The sequence below is a fragment of the Cupressus sempervirens genome, chromosome 1, assembly GCF_028749045.1.
Source record: "Cupressus sempervirens isolate cs-2001-9-10 chromosome 1, ASM2874904v1, whole genome shotgun sequence".
Lineage (NCBI taxonomy): Eukaryota > Viridiplantae > Streptophyta > Pinopsida > Cupressales > Cupressaceae > Cupressus > Cupressus sempervirens.
The window spans coordinates 575,954,015-575,979,932 of record NC_143118.1 but is presented as its reverse complement, the minus strand read 5'-3'; the positions used below and the strand labels follow the sequence as shown (position 1 = coordinate 575,979,932).

The 25,918-nt window shown below is 33.1% G+C and overlaps 1 protein-coding gene across 1 annotated transcript; it reads left to right on the top strand.

Moving 5' to 3' along the window:
- Positions 1-762: 762 nt before the first annotated feature.
- Positions 763-2,550, top strand: LOC149578733 (uncharacterized). The gene is made up of 3 exons (XM_089805103.1): positions 763-1,353; positions 1,759-2,175; positions 2,271-2,550. Exons 1-3 carry the CDS (start codon positions 814-816, stop codon positions 2,340-2,342), a joined length of 1,029 nt encoding a protein of 342 aa, XP_089661229.1. The 5' UTR covers positions 763-813; the 3' UTR covers positions 2,343-2,550.
- The last annotated feature ends 23,368 nt before the right edge of the window (positions 2,551-25,918 follow it).

Genomic DNA, 25,918 nt, shown 5'->3' with positions numbered 1-25,918 from the left:
TACAGTTTAAATGGATGATCCTTGGAACACAAGAATGTGGAAACTTATTTCTGTTTAAATATTTTGGAAATTTTTAATAAAGAATGTGAGGTATGAGATACTCATTACATCATGAAATACTTCTATATATGCTTGACTAAATTTACAATTAGAGATTTAAATAATGATCATTGTAATCTAATTACCAACTTTTGTCATGATATTCCTTGTGGCATTCTATTTAGTGTGATCTAACATTATCAATTACAATGCAGTGATGAGTTGTAAAACTATTTATATTAGGTAAATCTACATCCAAGTTGATATGGTTTCTTGAAGACCTAAAACTAGAACCTCGAATGAAACAAAAGTACAAACCTTGAATGAAACATAAATCAGTCAAGAGAATCAATTTTCTAAAGCGAATAGTTGAAAATGAGAATGAAGTCATTTTGGGAAGTGATTGATTATTTGTTGGAAGCATCGTATTTGTCCACACAGAGAGCGGTACAGGAGAATCAAACTTAGTGTAGATCATATATGACAACTATTTATAAAGACAGTAGGCAATGACTACTGAAATGCATCAATCTGCTATAAAAAACATTTAAATTTCAGCCGTCATCATTTCACGTCATCTCACAAAACTACAAATTAGCATCTGTAGCTGGTCTAATAATGCCTACCATGGCTTTCTTTGACCACCTTAATTAATCTAAAACACCATTTTTGATTATTTTTCCAAAGTTGAAACACGTTATTGGAATATGAATAGTAGGTTGAGACTCGCTATATAGTTGTGTTTCTCCAAGAAACAGTTGATTTCTCAAGAAGATGGGAAGCAATTCTATTCTCTACAATTTAATGGAAGATATCATATTGAAGGAAGCTGCAGAGGTGACCACAGAGATACAAGATTTAGTTGATATAGAGAGTGCAATTTGGAATGGAGAGTATGTTACTCATGGGCTTCTTCCTCAACAATTTCATATTTCTCCTGCTGTTGAGGAAATGAATACTTGTAGCCAAGCCATGAGCTCCTCTCTACAACTTCAACCTCACTTATTTGATGACATTTTTGTTGCCCACAATACATTGGAAGCGAAAAGTGCATTCATAAGGTACAACAAGGAGTCTTCCAATGGATTCCAACTGAACCGAAAAGCTTCAATGAAACAGAAATCAATCAAGAGATGCTTTGAATTTTTTAGGAGAATACATGAAAGTGAGAGAAAGAAATCAAGAAATGAAGTGAATGATCGTGTGATGGAGGAGTCATATGCATCCACACATAGAACTGCTGAGCGAAACAGGAGAATCAAACTCAGTCAGCAGTTTTTGGCTTTGCGGAATCTTCTTCCTCACAATCCCAAGGTGAAATCTTTATCATATCTCTGTTCTTTTAAAACTAAGAATCCCATTTTAGATGTTCGTGTGGGTAATTGAATTTGAGTCGAGGGTTCAATTTTAAATATTTCTGTAAGGAATTGAGGAAATCCAAATTTCTACTTTACATATTCTTACAGAAATTGAACTTATATCTCCACAATGAAAGTCATGTCTTCTAATCCTTTTAGATGTTCGTGTGGGTAATTGAATTTGAGTCGAGGATTCAATTTTAAATATTTCTGTAAGGAATTGAGGAAATCCAAATTTCTACTTTACATATTCTTACAGAAATTGAACTTATATCTCCACAATGAAAGTCATGTCTTCTAATCCTTTGAAGACCTTTTGGGTGTTTTTTCCTTCCTTCCTGAATTTATTTCAGTTTTACAGAAATTTGGTAAGCATTCCATTCTGTCAAATGCTATAGTGGAGCTGAATCAGCAGAAGCTTCGAATCAAAGAGCTTGAGCAACACAACAACTCGCTAATGAGTGAAGTTATCCAACATACTTGTGAAGCTTCAAGTTGTTTATCATATGGTAACGCAGAAGATTTAGGAAAGCATCCATTAATGGCTTCCATTTGTGAAGAAGTTGTTGTTGTGGTTAAAGAGAGCGACATTGCAGATGAAAAAGCAATCATGTGTGTAACCCTGAAAAATATAGTTTCCAATTATAATTATATGGATGCCATTGTTGCCCTGGTCAAGTGCCTCAAGGAAATGAAACTGAGAGTGGGGAGAATCCATTGCCGGGAGTTAGATTCAATGAACCAAGTAATCGAAGTGACAATCCAGAGGCAAACAACGGTATTTTCTTCTACATAAACTGCTCTGTTGTAAGTACAAAATTAGGGTTTTGTATCTTAGACCGAAACTGAATTATTTGTTGTGTGATGATGAAGGAAGAAGAATGGGGGCCTTTCCAAAGGAAACAGTTGCGGAAAGCGGTGAAACGTGCTCTCAATGCAACCTAAGGAGTTTTGGGTATAGTTAAATTTCTCCGATTGGAAGTGGACTAATTATTTTGACTTTATGATTGAATATTTTGTTTCATGACAGTGACGATAAAGAATGGTTGGTGGCATCGTGCAATAGCTAGCTTTGTGGTGTAATATTTCTTGCTACCAAGCTCCAAAATCGTATCTTATTGCGCTATTGATATTTAGCGTTTATGTTCTTTTATTATGGCTCTATTGGTTCATAACCCTAGCAATTATTTATTCCTAACTTAGAAAACAACAATATAAGAATGAAAATATCAAAGTACAGAGTTTGGAGTCAAATGAATTGTGGAAGAGCTTTAAATAAAGTTAGAGTATATAGATAAAATTGTAAAATAATATTTTATCATGAAATTGTATATATTTTGTTTTATAGTAGTAAAGCATATATATTCTATTTTATAGTAACAAAGACAAAGATTGATTGGCAATAGTATAATGTAATTGTTAAAATGTGATGTTGTCTTTCTTGTCATCAAGGTTCAAAATTTTACTATATTGGTATTTTTCTATTATCTTCTTGCTAATATGTTGTAGTGGATTAGTTCATTAATTTAATTCTTATGTAAGTGAGATTTAATTGTAGATATAGTTTGTTGTTTCAAAAAATGGTGTGGGAAACACTAGCAAAGAAGTCCTATTAACAAATGTGTGATTAAGTTCTAATGTGGTGGTGGTATTCGTTATCTTATGATCATTTATAGTATAGAGTGATCAAGTTGGGTGCTTATTTTGGATCATATGGTCATGTGAAAGAAAATCACTAGCTATGGTGATAGTTTAGGGAGTGCTTATACTAGGTGCATTTCTCTAACCTCTTATTTCATGAAATCACTAGATCAAATTGCTCCACAGTTGCATGTGAGTTGTAGAGGTGGTGTATTGGTGGCTTGGAAGATCATGGAAAACCATATACCTCTATCTATATGCCCTTATTGATAGTTATGGAATTATTTTTTGGTGGCTTAGATTTTGTAGGAAAAACTCCAATCTTTTTATATATTTTTAATTTCATGGTTGCAAATCATGTTGTCTTGATTTATCAATTATGTAGATTTCTTATTTTAAACTATATGGATTTACATATCTACATGTGATAATATATAGTTTCATATTATAAATTTTTTTTTTGTATTATCATTACTAAATGGATTCAAATTTCAATTGAAATAAGTCATTTGGTAGATCTCTACAAAAGTAGGTTCATGATTTACAAACCTATTATACAACATTTTAGAAATATTAAGTAACACGGAAAATGCCAATTAAAATTTTCACACTTGATAGAAATACAACTCAACCACATATAAGCATTATATATGCATGCATGCAAATTTCTAGTTGTATCCATGTCTAGAAGATCTTCAACAATGGTCTCTTTAGATCTCTACAACACCACTTATTTTAATTGACATTAAAAAATCAAACACAATATTTGTGAATTTGAATCCATTTATGTATTACAGTAATAGAGAAAAAAGTGAATGCCATATCTATAATATGATAATTGAATATCATATTGGGGTTGGGAGCCTAGCTCAATTGGCAAGAGCTTCTTGTGGTATCAAATGAGGTCATGGAGTATAGTCTCCCACACATATATAGTACTAGAGGATTCACATCGTTAATATTCAAAATTCAAGTGCCAAATTTTGGTTGATAGTTCAAGTTTCAAGGTAGCCTAGATTTTCACATAAATAAATTTATTTAAAAAAATGGTGGCTTATTTAAATCTCTAGAACATTTTTTTTTTAAAAAAACTCAAATATTCATTATAAATTTGATTCATAATTAGATTAGATTTACCTAAATTTTATAATTTATTGTAAAATATTACATTTATTTTCCAATAGTGAATTGTAATTATTAGTTACTTTAGAATTATTCCATGTGGTAAAATGTACCTATATTCTATGCTCATGGGTTGAAATAATGTTAGAATTGATGATATGGATAATGACCAATGGTCAAAAAGTGGTTTTGGGCCCAATGGACATTAGTTACTTTAGGATTATTTCATGAGGTAAAATGTACCTATATTCTATGCTCACGGGTTGAAATAACATTAGAATTGATGATATGGATAATGACCAATGGTCAAAAAGTGGTTTTGGGCCTAATGGACATTACAAATTGTAGGCACATTTTATCTTTAAAAAAATATATATGGTTATTAGATTTTTCAAAATTAGTGGCAATAAATATACATAATTTAGTTTACTTATTTACCCTCAATAATAATTTTTACCTAAAGGATTTTACTTTTGTATAAAAAATGTTTTTGTTTAATGGAAGGATTTTGCATAGTTTTATAATTTCACCTTAAGGCCTCTATTGTGCTTTTTATTTTCAATGTTTATTAAAATAACTAGTTTTGTAGGTCTCGAAAGAGATGAATGTTCAAGGTTGTTAGATAGGGATAAAATTGCATTTTCACATGTACAATCTTAGTCCACATTTAGAGAAGGTTGTTTGTATTGTTCTCAATTATGGTGGTATCAATTGGTGTGTTCCTTGATACTTAACTTTTGTAGAGATTTTTTTAATAGATTCATGAATCATGGTTACTCTATTACGAAATTATGGAAAATAGAATATAACTTATATCGACAACAAAATATTGGAAAGATTCATTACTTAAATGTTTAGATGTTATCGTGCTAAAGGAAACTAAAATTATTCCACCCATCTACATGGTTTTATTTGTTCAAGTCAGAAGATGGATAGACTTATTTGAAGTATGATAGTGAACAGATTATATGATAGTATTAGGGTGGTATACACTCTAACGTAAATATCTTGTGGTGCAAATATCAAGGAAGATTCATGGATGCCTAACTTACCATATCCCTAATTTATGCTTAGTGTGGTGTTACTTAGTGTGGATGGTAAGAAGATCTTTATATAGTTATGTTTTTGTTAAGTAGTGAAGAAAGTAAACATGCTATATAGTGGATTGTAGAAACTCTATAGGATTAATTTCATTGATTGATTATTGTGTTGAAGGATGATCATCCAATGTGTGAAATAGAGTGTGCTAAAAAAATTTATCAATATTGAGATTTAAATGTAGCTAAAGCCAATTTTTCATAAATGTTACATTATTTTTCTAAGTATTCATGAACCAACATGTAAATGGAAAAAAAATGTTATGGATATATAAAATCAATATCTTCTATCACATAAAAATTATAGATGTGAGGAAGGTGTGGATATATCTATTATGTGTAAATGCACATGTACAAGGTCATGACATGAGGTTTAGATCAAAGCTACAAAATATTATTTTATGTAGTGCAAGAAATAAATATTATTTTATGGACTAATTATTTTCACTTTATGATTGAATATTTTGTTTCATGACAGTGACGACAAAGAATGGTTGGTGGCATCGTGCAATAGCTAACTTTGTGGTGTAATATTTCTTGTTACCAAGCTCCAAAATCATATCTTATTGCACTATAGATTTAGTGTTTATGTTCTTTTATTATGGCTCTATTGGTTCATAACCCTAGCAATTATTTATTCCTAACTTAGAAAACAACAATATAACAACAATATAAGAATGAAAATATCAAAGTACAGAGTTTGGAGTCAAATGAATTGTGGAAGAGCTTTACATAAAGTTAGAGTATGTAGATAAAATTGTAAAATAATATTTTATCATGAAACTGTATATATTTTGTTTTATAGTAAAAAAGCATATATATTCTATTTTATAGTAACAAAGACAAAGATTGATTGGCAATAGTATAATGTAATTGTTAAAATGTGATGTTGTCTTTCTTGTCATCAAGGTTAAAAACCTTACTATATTGATATTTTTCTATTATCTTCTTAGTCTAGCAAGCTTATGAGAATATGTTGTAGTGGATTAGTTCATTAATTTAACTCTAATATAAGTGAGATTTAATTGTAGATATAGTTTGTTGTTTCCAAAAATGGTGTGGGAAACACTAGCAAAGAAGTCCTATTAACAAATGTGTGATTAAGTTCTAATGTGGTGGTAGTATTCGTTATCTTATGGTCATTTATAGTATAGAGTGATCAAGTTGGGTGCTTATTTTGGATCATATGGTCATGTGAAAGAAAATCACTAGCTATGGTGGTAGTTTAAGGAGTGCTTATCCTATGTGCATTTCTCTAACCTCTTATTTCATGAAATCACTAGATCAAATTGCTCCATAGTTGCATGTGAGTTGTAGAGGTGATGTATTGGTGGCTTGGAAGATCATGGGAAACCATATAGCTCTATCTATATGCCCTTATTGATAGTCATGGAATTATTTTTTGGTGGCTTAGATTTTTTAGGAAAATCTCCAATCTTTTAATATATTTTTAATTTCATGGTTGCAAATCATGTTGTCTTGATTTATCAATTATGTAGATTTCTTATTTTAAACTATGTGGATTTACATATCTACATGTGATAATATATAGTTTCATATTATAAATTTGTTTTTTGTATTATCATTACTAAATGGATTCAAATTTATAAATATTACATTTTTATAATTCTTAATGTTAATTGAAATAAGTTAGTTTGTAGATCTCTACTAAAGTAGGTTCACGATTTACAAACCTATTATACAAAATTTTAGAAATATTAAGTAACACAAAAAATGCCAGTTAAAATTTCCACACTTGATAAAAATAAAACTCAACCACATATAAGCATTATATATGCATGCATGCAAATTTCTAGTTTTATCCATGTCTAGAAGATCTTCAACAATGGTCTCTTTAGATCTCTACAACACCACTTATTTTAATTGACATTAAAAAAAATCAAACACAATATTTGTGAATTTGAATTCATTTATGTATTGTAGTAATAGAGAAAAAAGTGAATGCCATATCTATAATATGATAATTGAATATCATATTGGGGTTGGGAGCCTAGCTCAATTGGCAAGAGCTTCTTGTGGTAACAAATGAGGTCATGGAGTATAGTCTCCCACATATACATAGTACTGGAGGATTCACGTCGTTAATATTCAAAATTCAAGTACCAAATTTTGGTTGATAGTTCAAGTTTCAAGGTAGCCTAGATTTTCACATAAATAAATTTATAAAAAAAAAAATGGTGGCTTATTTAAATCTCTAGAACATTTTTTTTTTTTTTTAAACTCAAATATTCATTATAAATTTGATTCATAATTAGATTAGATTTACCTAAATTTTATAATTTATTGTAAAATATTACATTTATTTGCCAATAGTGAATTGTAATTATTGGTTACTTTAGGATTATTCCATGTGGTAAAATGTACCTATATTCTATGCTCAAGGGTTGAAATAATGTTAGAATTGATGATATGGATAATGACCAATGGTCAAAAAGTGGTTTTGGGCCCAATGGACATTAGTTACTTTAGGATTATTTCATGAGGTAAAATGTACCTATATTCTATGTTCATGGGTTGAAATAACATTAGAATTGATGATATGGATAATGACCAATGGTCAAAAAGTGGTTTTGGGCCCAATGGACATTACAAATTGTAGGCACATTTTATCTTCTAAAAAAAAAAATGGTTATTAGATTTTTCAAAATTAGTTGCAATAAATATACATAATTTAGTCTACTTCTTTACCCTCAATAATAATTTTTACCTAAAGGATTGTTTTTTTGTATAAAAAATATTTTTGTTTAATGGAAGGATTTTGCATAGTTTTATAATTTCACCTTAAGGCCTCTATTGTGCTTTTTATTTTGAATGTTTACTAAAATAACTAGTTTTGTAGGTCTCGAAAGAGATGAATGTTCAAGGTTGTTAGATAGGGATAAAATTGCATTTTCACATGTACAATCTTAGTCCACATTTAGAGAAGGTTGTTTGTATTGTTCTCAATTATGGTGGTATCAATTGGTGTGTTCCTTGTTACTTAACTTTTGTAGAGATTTTTTTAATAGATTCATGAATCATGGTTACTTTATTATGAAATAATGGAAAATAGAATATAACTTATATGGACAACAAAATATTGGAAAGATTCATTACTTAAATGTTTAGATGTTATCATGCTGAAGGGAACTAAAATTCTTCCACCCATCTACATGGTTTTATTTGTTCAAGTCAGAAGATGGATAGACTTATTTGAAGTATGATAGTGAATAGATTATATGATAGTATTAGGTTTGGTATACACTCTGATGTAAATATCTTGCGGTGCAAATATCAAGGAAGATTCATGGATTCCTAACTTACCATATCCCTAATTTGTGCTTAGTGTGGTGTTACTTAGTGTGGATGGTAAGAAGATCTTTATATAGTTATGTTTTTGTTAAGTAGTGAAGAAAATAAACATGCTATATAGTAGATTGTAGAAACTCTATAGGATTAATTTCGTTGATTGATTATTGTGTTGAAGGATGATCATCCAATGTGTGAAATAGAGTGTGCTGAAACTTTTTATCAATATTGAGATTTAAATGTAGCTAAAGCCAATTTTTCATAAATGTTACATTATTTTTCTAAGTATTCATGAACCAACATGTAAATGGAAAAAAAATGTTATGGATATATAAAATCAATATCTTCTATCACATAAAAATTATAGATGTGAGGAAGGTGTGGATATATCTATTATGTGTAAATGCACATGTACAAGGTCATGACATGAGGTTTAGATCAAAGCTACAAAATATTATTTTATGTAGTGCAAGAAATAAATATCTTGTGCCTAATAGGATCTACAATTTAGCATTTATAGATCTGTGTCATTTCAATTTTCTCAGTGACATTTTTTTGTCATATATGTAGTAAGTCATTTTTGTATTTGAGCTATGAGCTCTAGCAAGTGTGCTTGAATGCATGTTAATTCCATTTTGCAAAATTCTAGTAGGGTATAATATTTTTGCATAGTATTTTTGTGGGTTCATCCTCACTGTGGTTTTTCCCTTCACCGAGTTTCAAAGATTAAAAAAAATATTGGTGTTATGGTGGTGTAGATATTTAGCTTATCCTCTATCATTTTACTTTTCTTCATATGCTTGAAGTAGATAAAGAATCATGTTATCAAAACTAAAAATTGCAAAATAATGATTCATCCCTCCTCCCCTCTCAATGGTCACTAATTCCAACAATAAGTATCTCATCTTAGTTCCTCACATAAAGTATAATAGCTTGAGAAAGATCCAAAAAGGTAACTCAAATTTAGATTCATATGATATTCAACAACTCTTTGCATGGCTACTAGAGTTTGAGAAAAAAGTGGAAGTTTTTTCTATATTTTCCAAATATCTTGTAAATTGATGTCAAATATTGATGTTCTCAAAAATCTTTAGTAGTAGAGTAGTGCTCAAAATCTACTTTTAAATGTGTAATTTATATAAATACCAACATAGTAGAAATTGTTTTTCAATAGGCATGTTTAAAAACCACTTTTTTTAAAATGTTTTTTTCAACACCATCCAACGCACGTGTACAACCACCATAATTTGACTTGAATAAATGAATTTATATAAGTCCCTCTTGGAGAAGCTACCTAAGACAGCAAAGACTGATGAGAATATTTTTTCATTTTTTAAAAAAAAATATTGACTATAAACTATTTATTTCGAAACCTCTAGTGTATGACCACCATAAATTGATGAAAATTTCACTTTTTTGATTTTTTTGATTTTTTTGAATTTTTTATTTATTTTCAAAAGAATCATATCTAGATTGATGTTATATTATTTATTTTTCAAAAAAAAACTAAAAACTAAAAAGTTACTAAAGTTTTAGTGAACCTTCTATTTTACATTTAGGTGTCACTTTTAATTAATAAATAATATATTAAATAGTAAATATAATCATATTACTATGAAGTTTACATTTCTGAAATTAGTATAGTGAAAACTATAATGGGTTTTACTTTTTATAATAAAAAAATAGATTAGGAAGGCCCTCAAAAAATTACGATAATATAAAATGATAGAATTCTAGTGCCTTAGCCAATTTTTTGGAGGTGAAGGGTACATAGGCTTGGTCCCACCAAGCCTATCCCAAACTAAAATCTAAAGTGAAAGTATAGTTCTAACCCATGTCTAATAAAATGGGTGTCATTATTTACAATCGAAAAAGTGGGTGCTTGTTTTGATTTGGCATGTTGATAAAATAATGGGAGCCCATTTTTTATAAACAAGAGCCCCCCCCCCCCCCTCTCTCTCTCTCTCTCTCTCTCTCTCTCTCTCTCTCTCTCTGTGTGTGTGTGTGTGTGTGTGTGTGTGTGTGTGTGTGTGTGTGTGTGAAAGTAAAGTCCACCAAGATAACTAAGAGGGGGGTGAATTAGTTATCCAACTATTAAAACATAATCAACCTTATTAAACACTATGGAAAATATAACCAACAACCATAAAAAAATACACATACACAATAACACTAGATATGTTAACTAGGGAAAACCTTAGAGGGAAACCCCTAGTGGGGATGGTACCCACAAAATGATGTACTAATGTAAAAGTTCCTTAAAAGAGGATGGACTCTGTTAGGAGCTAATTAAATACATTCAGTACATGTCATTTCCCATTAGAAGACTTTGAATCCCTATTAGGAGTTATGTTAACCCTATTAGGAGTTGTAGAAGATGGATGAACTCACTATCCAAATAACTTCAAGGGAAAGACCACCAAACTCATTGTCCAATTGGTCTCTAAATTATTCCTTTTAAAATAATAGAATGAAATAATTTGAAATCTTTATTTGTCCTCTTGACTACACCAAACATCTTCTCATCTCAATACCAAATCACCAACTTCACATCTAATAATCCATTGGATTGCTTACACGCATTTACCAACTTCACATATCACTTGTTCACATACAATTGAATTCACACACATCATCACAAATAAAATAACCTTACTTTATACTATATCCTCAAAAATAATTCACTAATTTGGTCTTGAGGCTTTCCCAATTAATTATAATAGGACCTCATTAAGATATTACAATTTATTACATCTTTTCACAATTACAAAACATTGTCGTCTCACAATAAATACAACTTTAAATATGTGCAAACTTGAACCTTGTGCACTCACTGACATCATCATTAGGATGTCTATTTCACTATCTAAATTTTCTCATCGTGGTTTTGTCCATGTTAAGAGATACAATCCAAACATCAAAAACCACTTCACAAGTACTTTTTCTGCACACTATCTTCTGTAATTCTTCAATAGCTCTTGCATGTCTTTGGATTTTTCTATCTGCACTTGTCTACTTCATCAGTACATAATGTATAACATATCCTCAACTATTCTTGACCTCATCATCAATACATAGTTCATACAACCTCATTCTATGTCTTCTACTTTTTCATTCTTTACATAAACAATACTATGTTGACATTAATGACAAACAAAGTCATGAATGCTATATGTCAATCATGCTAATAAACTCTCCAATGCTTAAGATACTCCCCCAAAGGAATACCATCAAACTCCATGCTAACAATCTCTCCCTTTGGCATTGATGGCAACATAGATGAAAAACATCTATGTTCCACAAATACCAAATCCAACTCTATTGTTGATGTTTCTCTCTTCTTTTAAAATCCTCTTCATTAGTCAAATTTGAAACTCACAAGAACAACTCTCCATTTGTGCTTCCTCATTCTTACATGGATCAACATTAATTTTCCACACTTTTCCCCCAATTGATATAACTGAATCAGTCTATCCATGAATAATTCTTCCTCATACTCACATCTGCAACATACTTCCAAAAGATATTTTTCATGTATGATTTTCCCCCATTGACATCAATGAAAAAGGAAACATTATGTCAATCAATTTTTCAAAGTCTTCAACCAGATCAAGTGTCCAAAGACATTGTTCTATACCAACTAACAAGAGTCCTTGATGACTCTACTCACCACAAATACTTTCTCATACAAGAAGCATCAGCATTTAGTCCAAATAAATAGTAGTGATATGTACCACTACACTAATGCACTCTCTGCATCATCTACTTTGAAGTAGACAAGGGCATAACCCCAAGCATACCTCACAAATACTCAAATGTATCCTTAGGAAAAGGCTTCATAAAGATATCTGCAATCTGCTCTTTTATATTCACATACTATGGGCTAACTTCTTTCTCTGCAACTTCCTCTCTCAAAATATGATACTTAATGGATATATGCTTAGTCTAAAAATGTAATACAGAATTTTTAGACATACTTACTATACTTGTGCTATCACAATGTGTGATAAGAGGTTTTGAAAACTCTATCCCAATGTTCTTTATCATCTACTTCATCCACATGATCTAATTGTAATTGTTTGTTGCTACTACATATTTTTCTTATGTTGTACTCTGTGAGATATAGTCTTTTTTCTTTCTTATCCAAGAAATTAATCTTCCTCCAAGGAAAAAAGCTCCACCACTTGTACTCTTCCTATCATCCATATTTCCTACCCAATCTACATCAATATATGCACACAAAGTAAAGTCACTTGATTTTTCATACCACAATCCAAAATTAGATGTACCTTTCAAATATTTGAATATTCTCTTTACTGTTGCATAATCATCTTCTCTAGGATCTGTTTGAAATCTTGCTAATATACCAACTAGATTTTCTATATCTAGTTTGGTGTGAGTCATATATTGCAAACCTCAAATTATGGATATGTACTTCTTCTTCTTAAGTTTAGGTGTCTAATCTTTTCTAAATAACTTGTGACCAGTTATCATAGGTATACCAATAGGCTTACAAATTTCCAAGCCAAATATTTTCAACAAGGTTTTCAAATACTTAGTCTATGATAGGAAGATATCATCATTGTTTTGCAAAATCTGAATACCTAACAAATATTTTGAATCTCACCTATCATACTCATATCAAATTCATTCTTCATTTCATCAGCAAATTTGTCACCTACTTCATCATTACTTCCAAAGATTATATCATCCACAAATATCACAATAATCAACAATTCATTCTCAATTTCTTTCAAATACAAATTACTGTCTATTGTACATTTAGAAAATCCCAACTTTTCCAAATATTTGTCCGATCTTTCATTCCAAGTTTTAGGTTCTTTCTTTAGAACATGCAATGTTTTCTTCAATCTACATATCATATCATTTTTTCTTATCAAATAAAATTCTTCATGCTTCTCAATGTAGCCTTCTTCTTCAAGTTCTTCATTCATAAATGTTGACTTTACATCCATTTGATATACTTTGAACTTCTTAATTGTTGCATGAGCCAAGAACATTCTTTCTACTTCAATTCTAGCAATAGGGGCAAATGTGTCTTCATAGTCTATACCTTCTTCTTGTGAATATTCTTTGTATACCAATCATGTTATATTTCTAACAACCTCACCTTGTTCATTCATCTTATTTCTAAAAACCCATTTAGTTACTATAAAATTAGTATCTTTAGGTCTAGGAAACAATTCCAATGTCCCATTCTTCACAATCTAATCTAGTTCTTCCTTCATTACTTGAATCCAATGATCATCCTTACATGTCTCATCTGTACTCTTTGGTTCAACCTGAGAAATCAAACACAATCCTTCATGTACTATGTTTCTTTTCATAACTCATTTTTCATTGCTTTCAATAATCTAATTTGCATGGTAATTCTTTGTCAAATTTTTGTTAGGTGTAGACATTACTAGCTCATCTCTTGCTTCTTCTCTAGGTTTAGATATTGGTTCTTCTCTATGTTCAACAATTTTAACATCATTCTACAAATCGTTGTTAGTCTCAAAGAAGGTTTCAACATTTTCTATGGTAGGCTTAGGATTACCTTCTTCTTCATTAAAATTATAATCCAGCATTCTTTCTTTGACTCCAAACTTTTCATCCACTTTTACATTTGTGCACTCAAAAAAGTCTTAGTTCTTTAATTAAAACATCTGTAATCTTTTTCTTTTCAATGAATAACCAAGGAACATACCTTCATCGCTTCTTTCATCAAACTAATTAATATCATTAACTCTCTCTTTATGTAACACATGCTTCCAAAAATTCTGAAATACTTCATTGAGGGTGCATGTCCAAACCATAATTCATAGGGAGCCTTTTTTGTACCTTTTATAATCTACACTTTGTTCATTTTGTATATTGTTGTATTGACTGCTTCTCTCCAAAATGTCTTTGCTATATAATTCTCAAGTAGATCATGGATCTTGATGCTTTTTTTGCAAACCTATTTCTTCTCTTAGTAATACCATTTTTCTCATGGTTCTTAGGTTTTGGAAAGTATCTCTTTATTCAATTCACTTCACAAAATATTTTAAACTCATTCAAGGAAAACTCTCCACCTTTATCTTATCTTAAACATTTAATCTTCACTCTAGATTCATTCTCAACTCTATTCTTAAACAAATTAAACTTTTCAAATGCCTCATAATTTTCTTTAAGGAATACTACCTACATCATCCTAATAAAATCATCAATAGAAATCGTGAAGTACCTTTCACTATAGAATCCTCTTGTTTTGGTAGCACCACTATATTTGAACCCAAATTGTGATGGTAGGTTCATCGTAGTTATGGCATCCCAACATATCATTTTTGTAGTTGTGATGGTGAAAGATTACGATGCCATAACTATGATGAACCTATCATTACAATTTGGGTGTAAGTATAGTAGTGTAGGACCACTCAAATCTATATGAACAATCTCCAATTTCACTATGGTAGAGAACTTCTTGCTAAGAAATGAAACTTTCTTCTACTTAGCCATGACACATTCTTTGCACACAAAATTAGTAGGCATCACAATTTTAGCTAAATCTCTGATAGAAAATGTATTGCTAGCCTTCATAATATTATCAAAGTTTATATGATAAAATATTCTATTTCATAACCTACATTTATCCACCTCTTCAACCAAACATTTCATCTATGTAGGGTTCAATTTAAAAACATTATCTCTGGATCTTGTACCAATGTCAATCATCTTACCATATTTATCCTTGATAATGCATGTCTTCTCTATGAATTATAATTAATATCCTTTATCAACCAACTATCCAACACTCAATAGGCTATGGTTTAATCCATCAACAAAATAGACAACATCAGTGTTAGTCTTTCCATCAAGAGTAATATATCTTATTTCCTTGATATGACAAGCTGCATCATTACAAACTTTGACAATCCCTCCATCATTACTACTAAACTTAACAATTTTATTCATGTCACCAGTCATATGATGAAAACAACCACTATCTATGATCCAATCAACTTTCTTTTCAATCTCCAAAACTAGGGGTCTTTCTTTGTTGACTTCTTTAATAGCTACAAATCCTAGTTCATCATCACTTTCACTCTAAAGCCTTTCATTAGATTCATCATCTTTATTTGCATACAAACAATCTCTAGGTCTTCTAGACTTAAAATTCTTCTTATTCTTTTTCTCTCTTTTAGGACAGTTACAAGCATAATGACCAAATTCATTGCAATTCCAACATTTAAAGGTTCTCTTACTATTTAGTTCTCTCTTTACAATGTGATGTCCCCAGAGTGGGACCCTAATGGAAGGTGACGTAGGTCTGTCCGTGCGGTTTGTCGCTACCACGTGTCTGGGGTCCTCGCCAACAAGGCTATCCTGGGGTTGCCCCCTTAACATGGGGAGGTGCCATTTACTAATAGTCTGAGCTTTTGGTGCAATGGTTACTACATTGGTATCAGAGCCTCATTCCTGCCATCCTAAGGGTTTGGGGAGTCATATGCAGCCACTAGAAATTGGACCACACAGGTACCATACTCGTAGGAGAGCTCTGATTGAAAGAGAACAGTTACAGGAAATAGGAAATATGGAAGAGAGGCATGATGGTAGTCCACCTAGAAACAGGAGGAATAATGATGATCAGGATACCAAAGAATTCTACCGTGCTATGGTTACAGGGCAGCAGCAGATGGCACAGGCATTACAGGCACTCACTACTATGGTAGAAAGGATGAACCCACCTGTTAGACAAAATGGGGAGCCGGGAGAATAGGGAGATAAGAAGAGTGCTAAGGTACTCAGAGACCACAAAGGACCCATTCTAGAATAGCTGATAGGCCTACACACCCTACATTTGTTTCAGAGGAGCCAGAAGAAGCTCCGATAGAGGAGGCGACAAGAGACCCCATATTCGCAGATACACTCATGGCTGCAAATGATGAATGGGAATTATTAGCTCCACAGGTTTGGGAGAGGATGACCTTTGAACGCTTTGTAAATCAGAGGAGAGAGCATTACAGGTCACTCAGACAGGATAGGAGGCCTAGAGGTCAAAATAGTGAGCTGAAGAGGGCTATAGGCAAGCTTACTAGGCCTACATTTGATGGGAGTGGTAAGATGACAGCTCAAGCTTGGATTCATAAGCTTGACACATTTTTGGCACTGAGGCCAATGACAGAGATTGAAGCTATCAAATATGCCACCTTGCATTTGGAGGGAATAGCACATGATTGGTGGTACCATGGTATGGTAACACTTTAGCATAACCAAGTGACAGAATACCAGGACTTCGTGGATAGGTTGGTTGAAAGATTTGACAAGAAAGATCTAGAGATTTACTTATGGGACTTAGCACAGCTGAAACAAATAGGCAACTTGGAGTATTTCATTGGTGAATTTCAGCGGTTGGCAGTCATGGTGCCAAACATTTTAGAGCATAGATTGATAGTTCTTTTCATTGAGGGCCTATCCGAACCACTGAGAGGTTGGATAAAGGCATTTGATCCTATTTCTTTATAGGAAGCAATGAGAAAGGCAAGAAGTATGGAACATGCAGTCCCAACAAACAAATTTCAGTCCAAAGGAGCATCTTCTAGTAAGAATAACAAACCATTTTATAAAAACCAGAGAGGACTGATTTTTAAAATGATTCTAAAGATAAAACTCCAGCACCTTTTGACATGGAAACATTAAAAAATTTGAGGAAGAAAAAATTATGTTTCTACTGTAAGGGACCCTATGATGCAAACCATGATTGTTCTCTTAGGCCAAAGGGAAAAGCTAACAAAGTTATGTGTGCATACTATGAGGAATAAAAATCAGATAATTCAGATCAGCAGTCTGATATAGAGGAAATAGATGGTGAAAAAGAGGAAGACAAGGCTGAAAAATTGTCTAAAATGGAGTCCAAGGATGGGGAAGGAGATGGGCAACTTAGGGAAGCTCGTCTCACTAGTATTAAGCAAGAAGGGTCATTCTGGATGAGAGGAGTACTTGCTGGACAGCGAGTCATAACCTTGGTTGATACAGGTGCCACTCATAATTTCATTGATGCTAGGATGGTGGAGAAGCGTGGCATACAAACAGAGGAGTTTGGGGGAATTAGAGTGAGGGTAGTGGATGGCTATGTCCTCAAATGTGATTGTAGCATCACTGGACTCCCATTGAAAGTTAATAATTATGACTTTAAGGCAGATTTTTATGTTGTACCTATGGGAGATACAGATATAGTTCTTGGAATGAGTTGGTTGCACGATATTGGTGAATTCACTCTTAACCTCAAGGAGATGGAGATGAGGTTTAAAGTGAATGGGAAGACACATATTCTTAAGGCAATCAGAGACAGTGATTCTTAGGATGGTCTCTTTTCGTAGAATGGCTAGATTGATTCAACATGATCAGGTAGAGTGGGCAGCAGAGTGCATGTTGATACCATCACAGGAGGGACAGCATAAGATTGAATATCCTCTTGATATTCAGGAGCTTAGAGTTAAACACTCTAAGGTGTTCAGTGACATTCCACCAGGTAGACCACCAGACAGAGGTATTGAGCACATCATTGAGTTAGAGGAGGGGGCTAAGCCCATCATGATTACACCTTACAGGCATCCGAAGAGGTTGAAGGATGAAATTGAGAAAACCATAAAGGAGTTACTTGCTATGGGCCACATTAGACCAAGTAAGTCTCCTTTTGCTTCTTCAGTGGTGTTAGTAAAAAAGAAGGATGGGACATTGAGGATGTGCATTGATTATAGAGTGCTTAATAGGAAGATGATTAAAAACAGATACCCCATTCCCAGGATCAATGAGTTGATAGATGAGCTTCATGGAGCTTGCTTCTTCTCAAAGATAGATTTGATATTAGGTTATCACCAGATCAGAGTTAGAGAGCAGGATATCGAGAAGACAGCCTTTAGATGTCATTGTGGCCATTTTGAGTTTGTAGTTATGCCATTTGGGCTAACTAACGCACCTGCTACTTTTCAGGCAACAATGAATATGGTTTTCCATCCTTAGTTGAGGAGATTTTTACTTGTCTTCTTCGATGATATCTTGGTATATAGTAGATCTTGGGAGGAGCACTTGGTTCACCTGGACACGGTGCTGGGTATATTGGACAGAGAATCCTTGTATGCAAAGGAGTCAAAGTGTGATTTGGGCATGACACAGTTGTTGTACTTGGGTCACATCATCAATGCAGAGGGCATGTGCATGGATCCTAAAAAGATTCATGCCATTTTGGAGTGGCCTTCACCGGTGAACCTTACATAGTTGAGGGGCTTTCTAGGACTATGTGGTTTCTACAGAAGGTTTGTGGATGGATATTCTAGGCATGCGGCACCCTTGACAGATTTGATGAGAAAGGGAGCTTTCTTGTGGACTCTTGAAGCACAGGAGTGTTTTGAGAAATTTAAGGGGTTGATGACTTCTTGTCCAGTGTTAGCATTACTAGATTTCAGCAAACCTTTTGAGCTACATTGTGATGCTTCCGGAGAGGGCATTGGAGCGGTGCTTATGCAGGAGAAGCACCCTATTGCTTATGAGAGTAGGAAATTTAGAGGGCCAGAGCGGAGCTTCAGCATATATGATAAGGAGATGTTAGCCATTATGCATGCTTTGGCCAAATTTAGGCAATATTTGGTAGGTAACAAATTTTGTATCAAAACCGACCATAATAGCCTAAGACACTTTTTGGGGCAGCGATATCTCAATGATAGGCAGCAAAAGTGGGTGAGCAAGTTACAGTCCTATGACTTTGACATTACATATTTTAAGGGGACACAAAATGTAGTTGTTGATGCCTTATCACGTAGGCCCCATTTGAGCTTACTGACAAACATATCAGAGGATTGGAGACACTTGATTCTTGTAGAGTATGCAAAGGACACTTGGGCAGCTGGATTCATAGATGGGACTATTCAGGACAGCAGATACACCCTTGTGAATGAGCTCATCATTTACAAAGGATGATTATTTTTGGTCCCAGGATCAGTAGTGAGGAGGTTGGTTTTGAAATCTTTTCATGATTCACCTATGGTAGGACATCTTGGTTACTACAAGACATACCGACAGATTAGAGAGTGATTCACATGGAAAGGTCTCAAAGCAGAGGTACTTCAATATATTAGGGAGTGTCCCACTTGCCAACAGAATAAGCAAGAACACTCCTATCCAGCCGGTTTACTTCAGCCACTTCTGATTCCTAATAGGAAGTGGGAGTGTTTGTCTATGGACTTCATCACAGGACTGCCTAGAGCCCAAGGTAGGGACTGCATATATGTGGTTGTGGATCGCCTTACGAAGTTTGCACACTTCTTTCCGATCACTACTACATACACTGCTACACAGGTGGTAGAGTTGTTCTTCAAAGAGATATTCAGATTACATGGCTTACCTCAAAGCATTGTAAGTGACAGAGATAGCAAGTTTATGAGTCACTTTTGGCAGGAGCTATTCAGGTTGTGTGCGACAGAGCTCACTCCGAGTACTAGCTACCACCCTCAGACAGATGGTCAAACAGAGATAGTAAACAAATGGGTGGAGGGATATCTCAGAAATTATATAGCAGGGCAACAGAGGGCATGGGTAAAGTGGATTTATCTTTGTGAGTATTGCTACAATACCACTTATCACATGTCTATTCAGATGTCACCCTTTATGGCCCTGTATGGGTATGAGGCGCCCAATTTTATGGATCTTCTTTTGAGTGACAGTAGAGTGCCCAGTGCAGGTGATTTGTTACAGGAGATTCAAGACCTTGTTAAGACTCTCAAGGATAATCTAACTAAGGCACAAAATCAGCAAAAGCAGTATGCAGATCAGAAGAGGACTGAGTGGACTTTTGAGTTTGGAGACATGGTGTATCTTATGTTGCAGCCTTACCGTCAATCCACTCTCAAGAAGAGTGGTGCTGAGAAACTCAAGCCACGATACTATGGTCCATTTAGGATTATCAGGAAAGTGGGAGAGGTGGCTTATGAGTTAGACTTGCTAGCGGAGAGCAAGGTGCACAATGTTTTTCATGTATCACGCCTCAAAAAGGCGCTAGGGCATCATATTGTGCCTTCTACAGTGCTACCACCCCTGGATGATGAGGGAAAACTTGTTTTGATACTAGAGGCTATCATTGATTTTAGAGAGAGGAACTTGAGGAAATGTACCATCTGAGAATATTTGGTGAAGTGGAAGGATTTGCTGATAGAGGATGCTACTTGGGAGAGCGAGGAGATTTTACAGCATCCATAGTTGAGATTGCTTGAGGACAAGCAATTTCAAGGAGGGTGGACTGTGATGTCCCCTTCTAGCTAGAGACATCACTTTAGCTGGTGATTAGCCTATCAGAGACCCATGTAGGCTAATAAGATTGGATAGAGGGTCACCTTGGTGTGGAGATCCTCCAAGGACTAGAGCAGAGTACTCTTTTGGGTTGCCAGAGTTTGTTTATGATGAGTTTTCCTTGGAGTTTGGCTTGGTCAAGCTATTTTTAGCAGTTTTGGAGTTATAGAGATAGACCCTTGCTATTTTTATAAAAGGGGTATGGTCATATGAAAATTTATCATGTTAGCTCCCAGTCCAAACGACATTCAAAAATGTTGAGTAATAATGGAGATATTAATGTTTATTTAGTTAAAATAAACATTATTGGTTTTAAGCCTATATTGTTAAGTTATAATATATAACTTAAGTGAGGGTCATGATATCATAAAAGGGGCCATCGTTTCAATTAATTGTGGGTCTAAGCTTATGGAAAAATTAAAAGGAATTTTCTAAGTTTTAATGTAATAACATTTTTTATGTTATTATTATATCTTTTATCCCACATTGAGCATGGAGACTCATTCTAGAGTTGAGGAGTCCTTATAAACAAACCTTGTCTTCCTTCAAGAGCAGGTTATGAGAAGTGTTTAAAAACTTTTCCTTGTGAAATTTCTTGAAGTTGTGGCAACAAGGGTTTCTACAAGTTTGAGAAGAATTCAGACTATGGAGGACGTAGTCTCTTCAGAGTTGATGCAATTTGAGGGTGTGAAATATCACTTGAATTTTTCCTGTGAGTTGACTTCATTCTAAAGTCAATATTGTGTTTAGTAGGAAAGAATTGGATGAATCTGTTATAGGTTGGAAGGGGTTATAACAGCAGCTACAGTGCTGTGAACAGTACAGCGCTCCAATGAATTTAAAAATCAAAGATTTAATATTGCAGTTTTTGATAGGCGCTGCCCAAGGAGGAAGCAACCAGCAGCGTGGTTGTGTATCGGAGACAAAAATCAGGTTTTTTTCAACTATTAATGATGATGTTTTTAATGTATGCTTCCAGCAATAAGTATTGTACAAACATTAGGAGCCATCTGAATAAATGAATTTGATTAGCATTATAATCAGATTTGAGTTATAATTTGAGGTAGATTAGTTTTCAATATTTTTATTTTCTTTTCATCAACTCAAAAACCCAAAAATAGCTTAAAACATTCAAAAAAAAACCAAAAACAACTATTACACTCAGGGAAACAAATAGTGATCAGCGTAGAGCCTATTTGGGGTTCTTACATACAAGTAGGGAAATTCCTTCTTGAATTCTTTGACTATCATCCTTAGATCTAAATCTTGTACTACTAGTATAGTCTCCACTATTGCTTGCACTTCTTAACAAGGAAGGGTGAACACTTAATGCACTAAAAAAAATTCCACTCTTGGAAAATCTTAAGATTTCTTCAAGCTCACTTTTTTTGCTTCCAATATTCCAAGTATAGTCTTTCTAGTAAACTTCTTAGTGCAAGGTATCACTTGCTCAATCATCAGCATTGTCTTTCTAAATGGTAGTTTCAAGGTTTTCAAGATCTTCCATATAATATCATCTTCATCTTTAGATCAATTACAAGACCTGATTCCTACAATAAAATCTAATATTCTACCAATATAGCTTTTTATAGATTCATCTTCCACAATTGTAGCATCTTGAAATAAACATATCCAATTTTGTAATATGATTCTCTTAGCATGCACACCACCTTCAAATGTAGATTCTAAATATTTTCAAATTTTATGAGATTTCTCTATGGATTTTACCTAACTGAACTTTTTTTTATAGGAAGAGCTAACAATAATGCTTCTCTTACTAGCATATTGCACATAAATAGATCCCTTTAAATTTGACTGCATCTATCAAGTTTTCTTTGTTCCGTGATCTTCTTTCCATTATTTTTCATCAGCCAATATCCTAGACCCATACATATAATATGAGTCTTCATCTTCTCTTTCAATCTTTCATAATTAAATCCATCAAGTTCAGGACTATCCTTTCTCAAATGACCTTCCATTGATCTCCTTAAGTTTTTAAGTGTTTCCTTCAAGGACCTAATTCTTTGATACCAATTGTTAGAAAGTCAAGTCCACCAAGATAACTAAGAGGGGGTAGGTTGAATTAGTTATCCAACTATTATAATATTTATAAACCTTATTAATCCTTATCCATGAAAAAAATATAGCCAGCAACCATAAGAAGATATGCATACACAATAACACTAGCTATGTTAACTAGGGAAACCCTTGATCAGAGGGAAAACCCCGATAGGGATGGTCCCCACAAAATGATTTACTAATATAAAATTCCCCTATAATAGAGTGAACTCTGTTAGGAGCCAATGAAATGCATTCAGTACATATCAATCCCTATTAGGATACTTTTAATCCCTATTAGGATATTCCAACCCTATTAGGAACTGTCAAAGGCGGATGGGCCCACTATCCAAATAGCTTTAGGGGAAAGACCACCAAACTCAATATCCAACTATTCTTTATATTATTCCTTGTATAATAGTAAAATGAAATAACTTGAACTCATTCTTTATCCTCTTGACTAAACCAAACATCTTCTGATCTCAATACCAAATCATGAACTTCACATCCAATAATCCCTTGGAACAATTAGACACATTTACCAACTTTGCATATCACTTGCTCACATAAAATAGATTTCACACACACCATCACAATGAAAATAACCTTCCTTTGTATCATATACTCAAAATAATTTACTAAATTATCCTTGAGGCTTTCCAAGTTAATTATAATAGGACCTCATTAAGATATTAAAATTCATTACATCTTTTCACAATTACAAAACACTGTCAACTCATGGTAAATATAACTTATCATACATGTGACCTTGAACCTTTCTCACTCACTTATGTTATCATCAATTTTTCTACTATCACTGTCTAACTATTCTCATCATGATTTTAACCCCTTTAACAAATACAATCCAAACATCAAAAAGCACTTCTCAAGTACTTTGTATGCACACTATCCTCTGTAATTCTTGAATAACTCTTGCATGTCTTCAACTTTCTGTATGTGCACTTGTCTACTTCATCAAGACACAATGTATAACATGGTGTCAACTATGCTTGACCTCGTCATCAATACACAATCTGTATGACCTTATTCTCTATCAGCTACTCTGTCAGTCTTTATAGAAACAATACTATGTTGACATCAATGACAAAAATAGTCATGGATGCAACATTTCAATCATGCTAATAGACTCTCTAATTCTTAGGATACTCCCCTAAAGGAATACCATAATCTCTCTCTCTCTCTCTCTCTCTCTCTCTCTCTCTCTCTCTCTCTCTCTCTCTCAAACCCCTTACCCCTCTCTCTAACCCATAATCCATAACCCGTCTCTTTAATCACAGCCCATAAGCTCTCTCTCCCCTAATACCCCTAACCCCTCCATCTAACTCCTAACACATATTTCTTTTCTCTCTCAATCTTATTTCCCCCTAACCTCTCTTTATCCCCCTTAATTAGGTTTTGTAAAGCCTAATCAAGTTATGAGATCATATGCACATTGTACTCAAGAGTTAATAATCCAACGGGGTTATGCAAAACTAGATCAAGTTACTGCAAAATATTAATATATTAACTTGTCAATGTATAATTCATTGTTTGATTGTGTCATACTAGGCTCCACTATCATATTACATATTTTCCTGCAACAACTTTGTATATGTTTTATCTTTTTTCTTGGAAATGATTAATTTGGTCATTTTTTTGTGTCCATGTTATTTTATGTTTGTATCTTGTCATTCATCATAATTTTATCTTATTTGTTTCTATGTTTCTTTGTTTCAAAGTATAAAATAATGATGCAAATTTATTTTTTTGTATGCTATTGTTTGGAGGACAATTTGGATCTATAATGGAAAAGATTAAGAGAGGAACAACTAAAAAATGAGAAGTAGAAAAAGCATAAACAAGGGAGCATATAAGGATATTATATCAAGGTACATTATCAAATAAACACAATGTAAGTGATGAAAACATAAAAATTCAAATGACATGATCAATGTACCTCATGTAGAAAATAAAAATCATAATCATATACCTATTGATATTGATGCAAAAAATGCACCTAATTCAACAAAAAAATATGTTCAACATACACCAATTGAAATGATTATCACAAATACACATAATTTAGCTAATGCACCTAATGTGGAATGTCAATTTGACATGATGAATGCATGTAATGAAGTAATGAAAATGTTGAGCATGTATGTACATTAACATATCCTATAATAATTAATAGAAGACCAAAGTTTTTAATTGACATTGATGGAAGTATTTTGAAGCCAATGCATGATAAAATCTCAAAAAGAAATTGTAGAAGAATTTTTTTTAAAAATCGGAATCACTATTTTAAAAAATTAAATCAAATTATAATATGCCAACATGTTGAAATTGTAAGAATTTTCCTAAGGGAAAAATTCACATAGGAACTAAGAACTCAAATACAAGCACACAGTAGACCAAAGAGTGAGAGAGAGTATGATCAGAATGACAATGTATTCAATATGCAATAATTAATGCAATGTAAAAGTACACTAGGAGTTCCTGTATGTAAAGGCCTCTGAGATACATCTAGAATGTCTTGTAATAAATACCATGATGTGTCATACAACCAAGCACATGTCCACCAGATATGGGTTATCCTCCATTAAGCACCAAAGTAAGTGTAGTGATGAGAGGATAAGCCTACAAGGGTGTGACATGCAAAATAGAGTTGTAGACACCATGTGCTAAAATAGAGTTGTGTACTCTTGTGTTGTCTACATGACAACTCAAAAAGGTGCACAAACTCCTAAGTGTCTCACAAATAAAAATAATAAAATAATGCAAAATAATTAAATAACTCATTAACCTAAGTAAACTTAAGTAAGTGTAATAAGTAAATATTTATTTACATCAACACCCCCCCTTAAGTGAAACTTAGGGGAATGCCCTTAAGCTTACAAACTAGGATGAAGATATGGGTCTCGGTTACTAGGCCATATTAGGTACCCATGTACATAATGAAAATGGAAA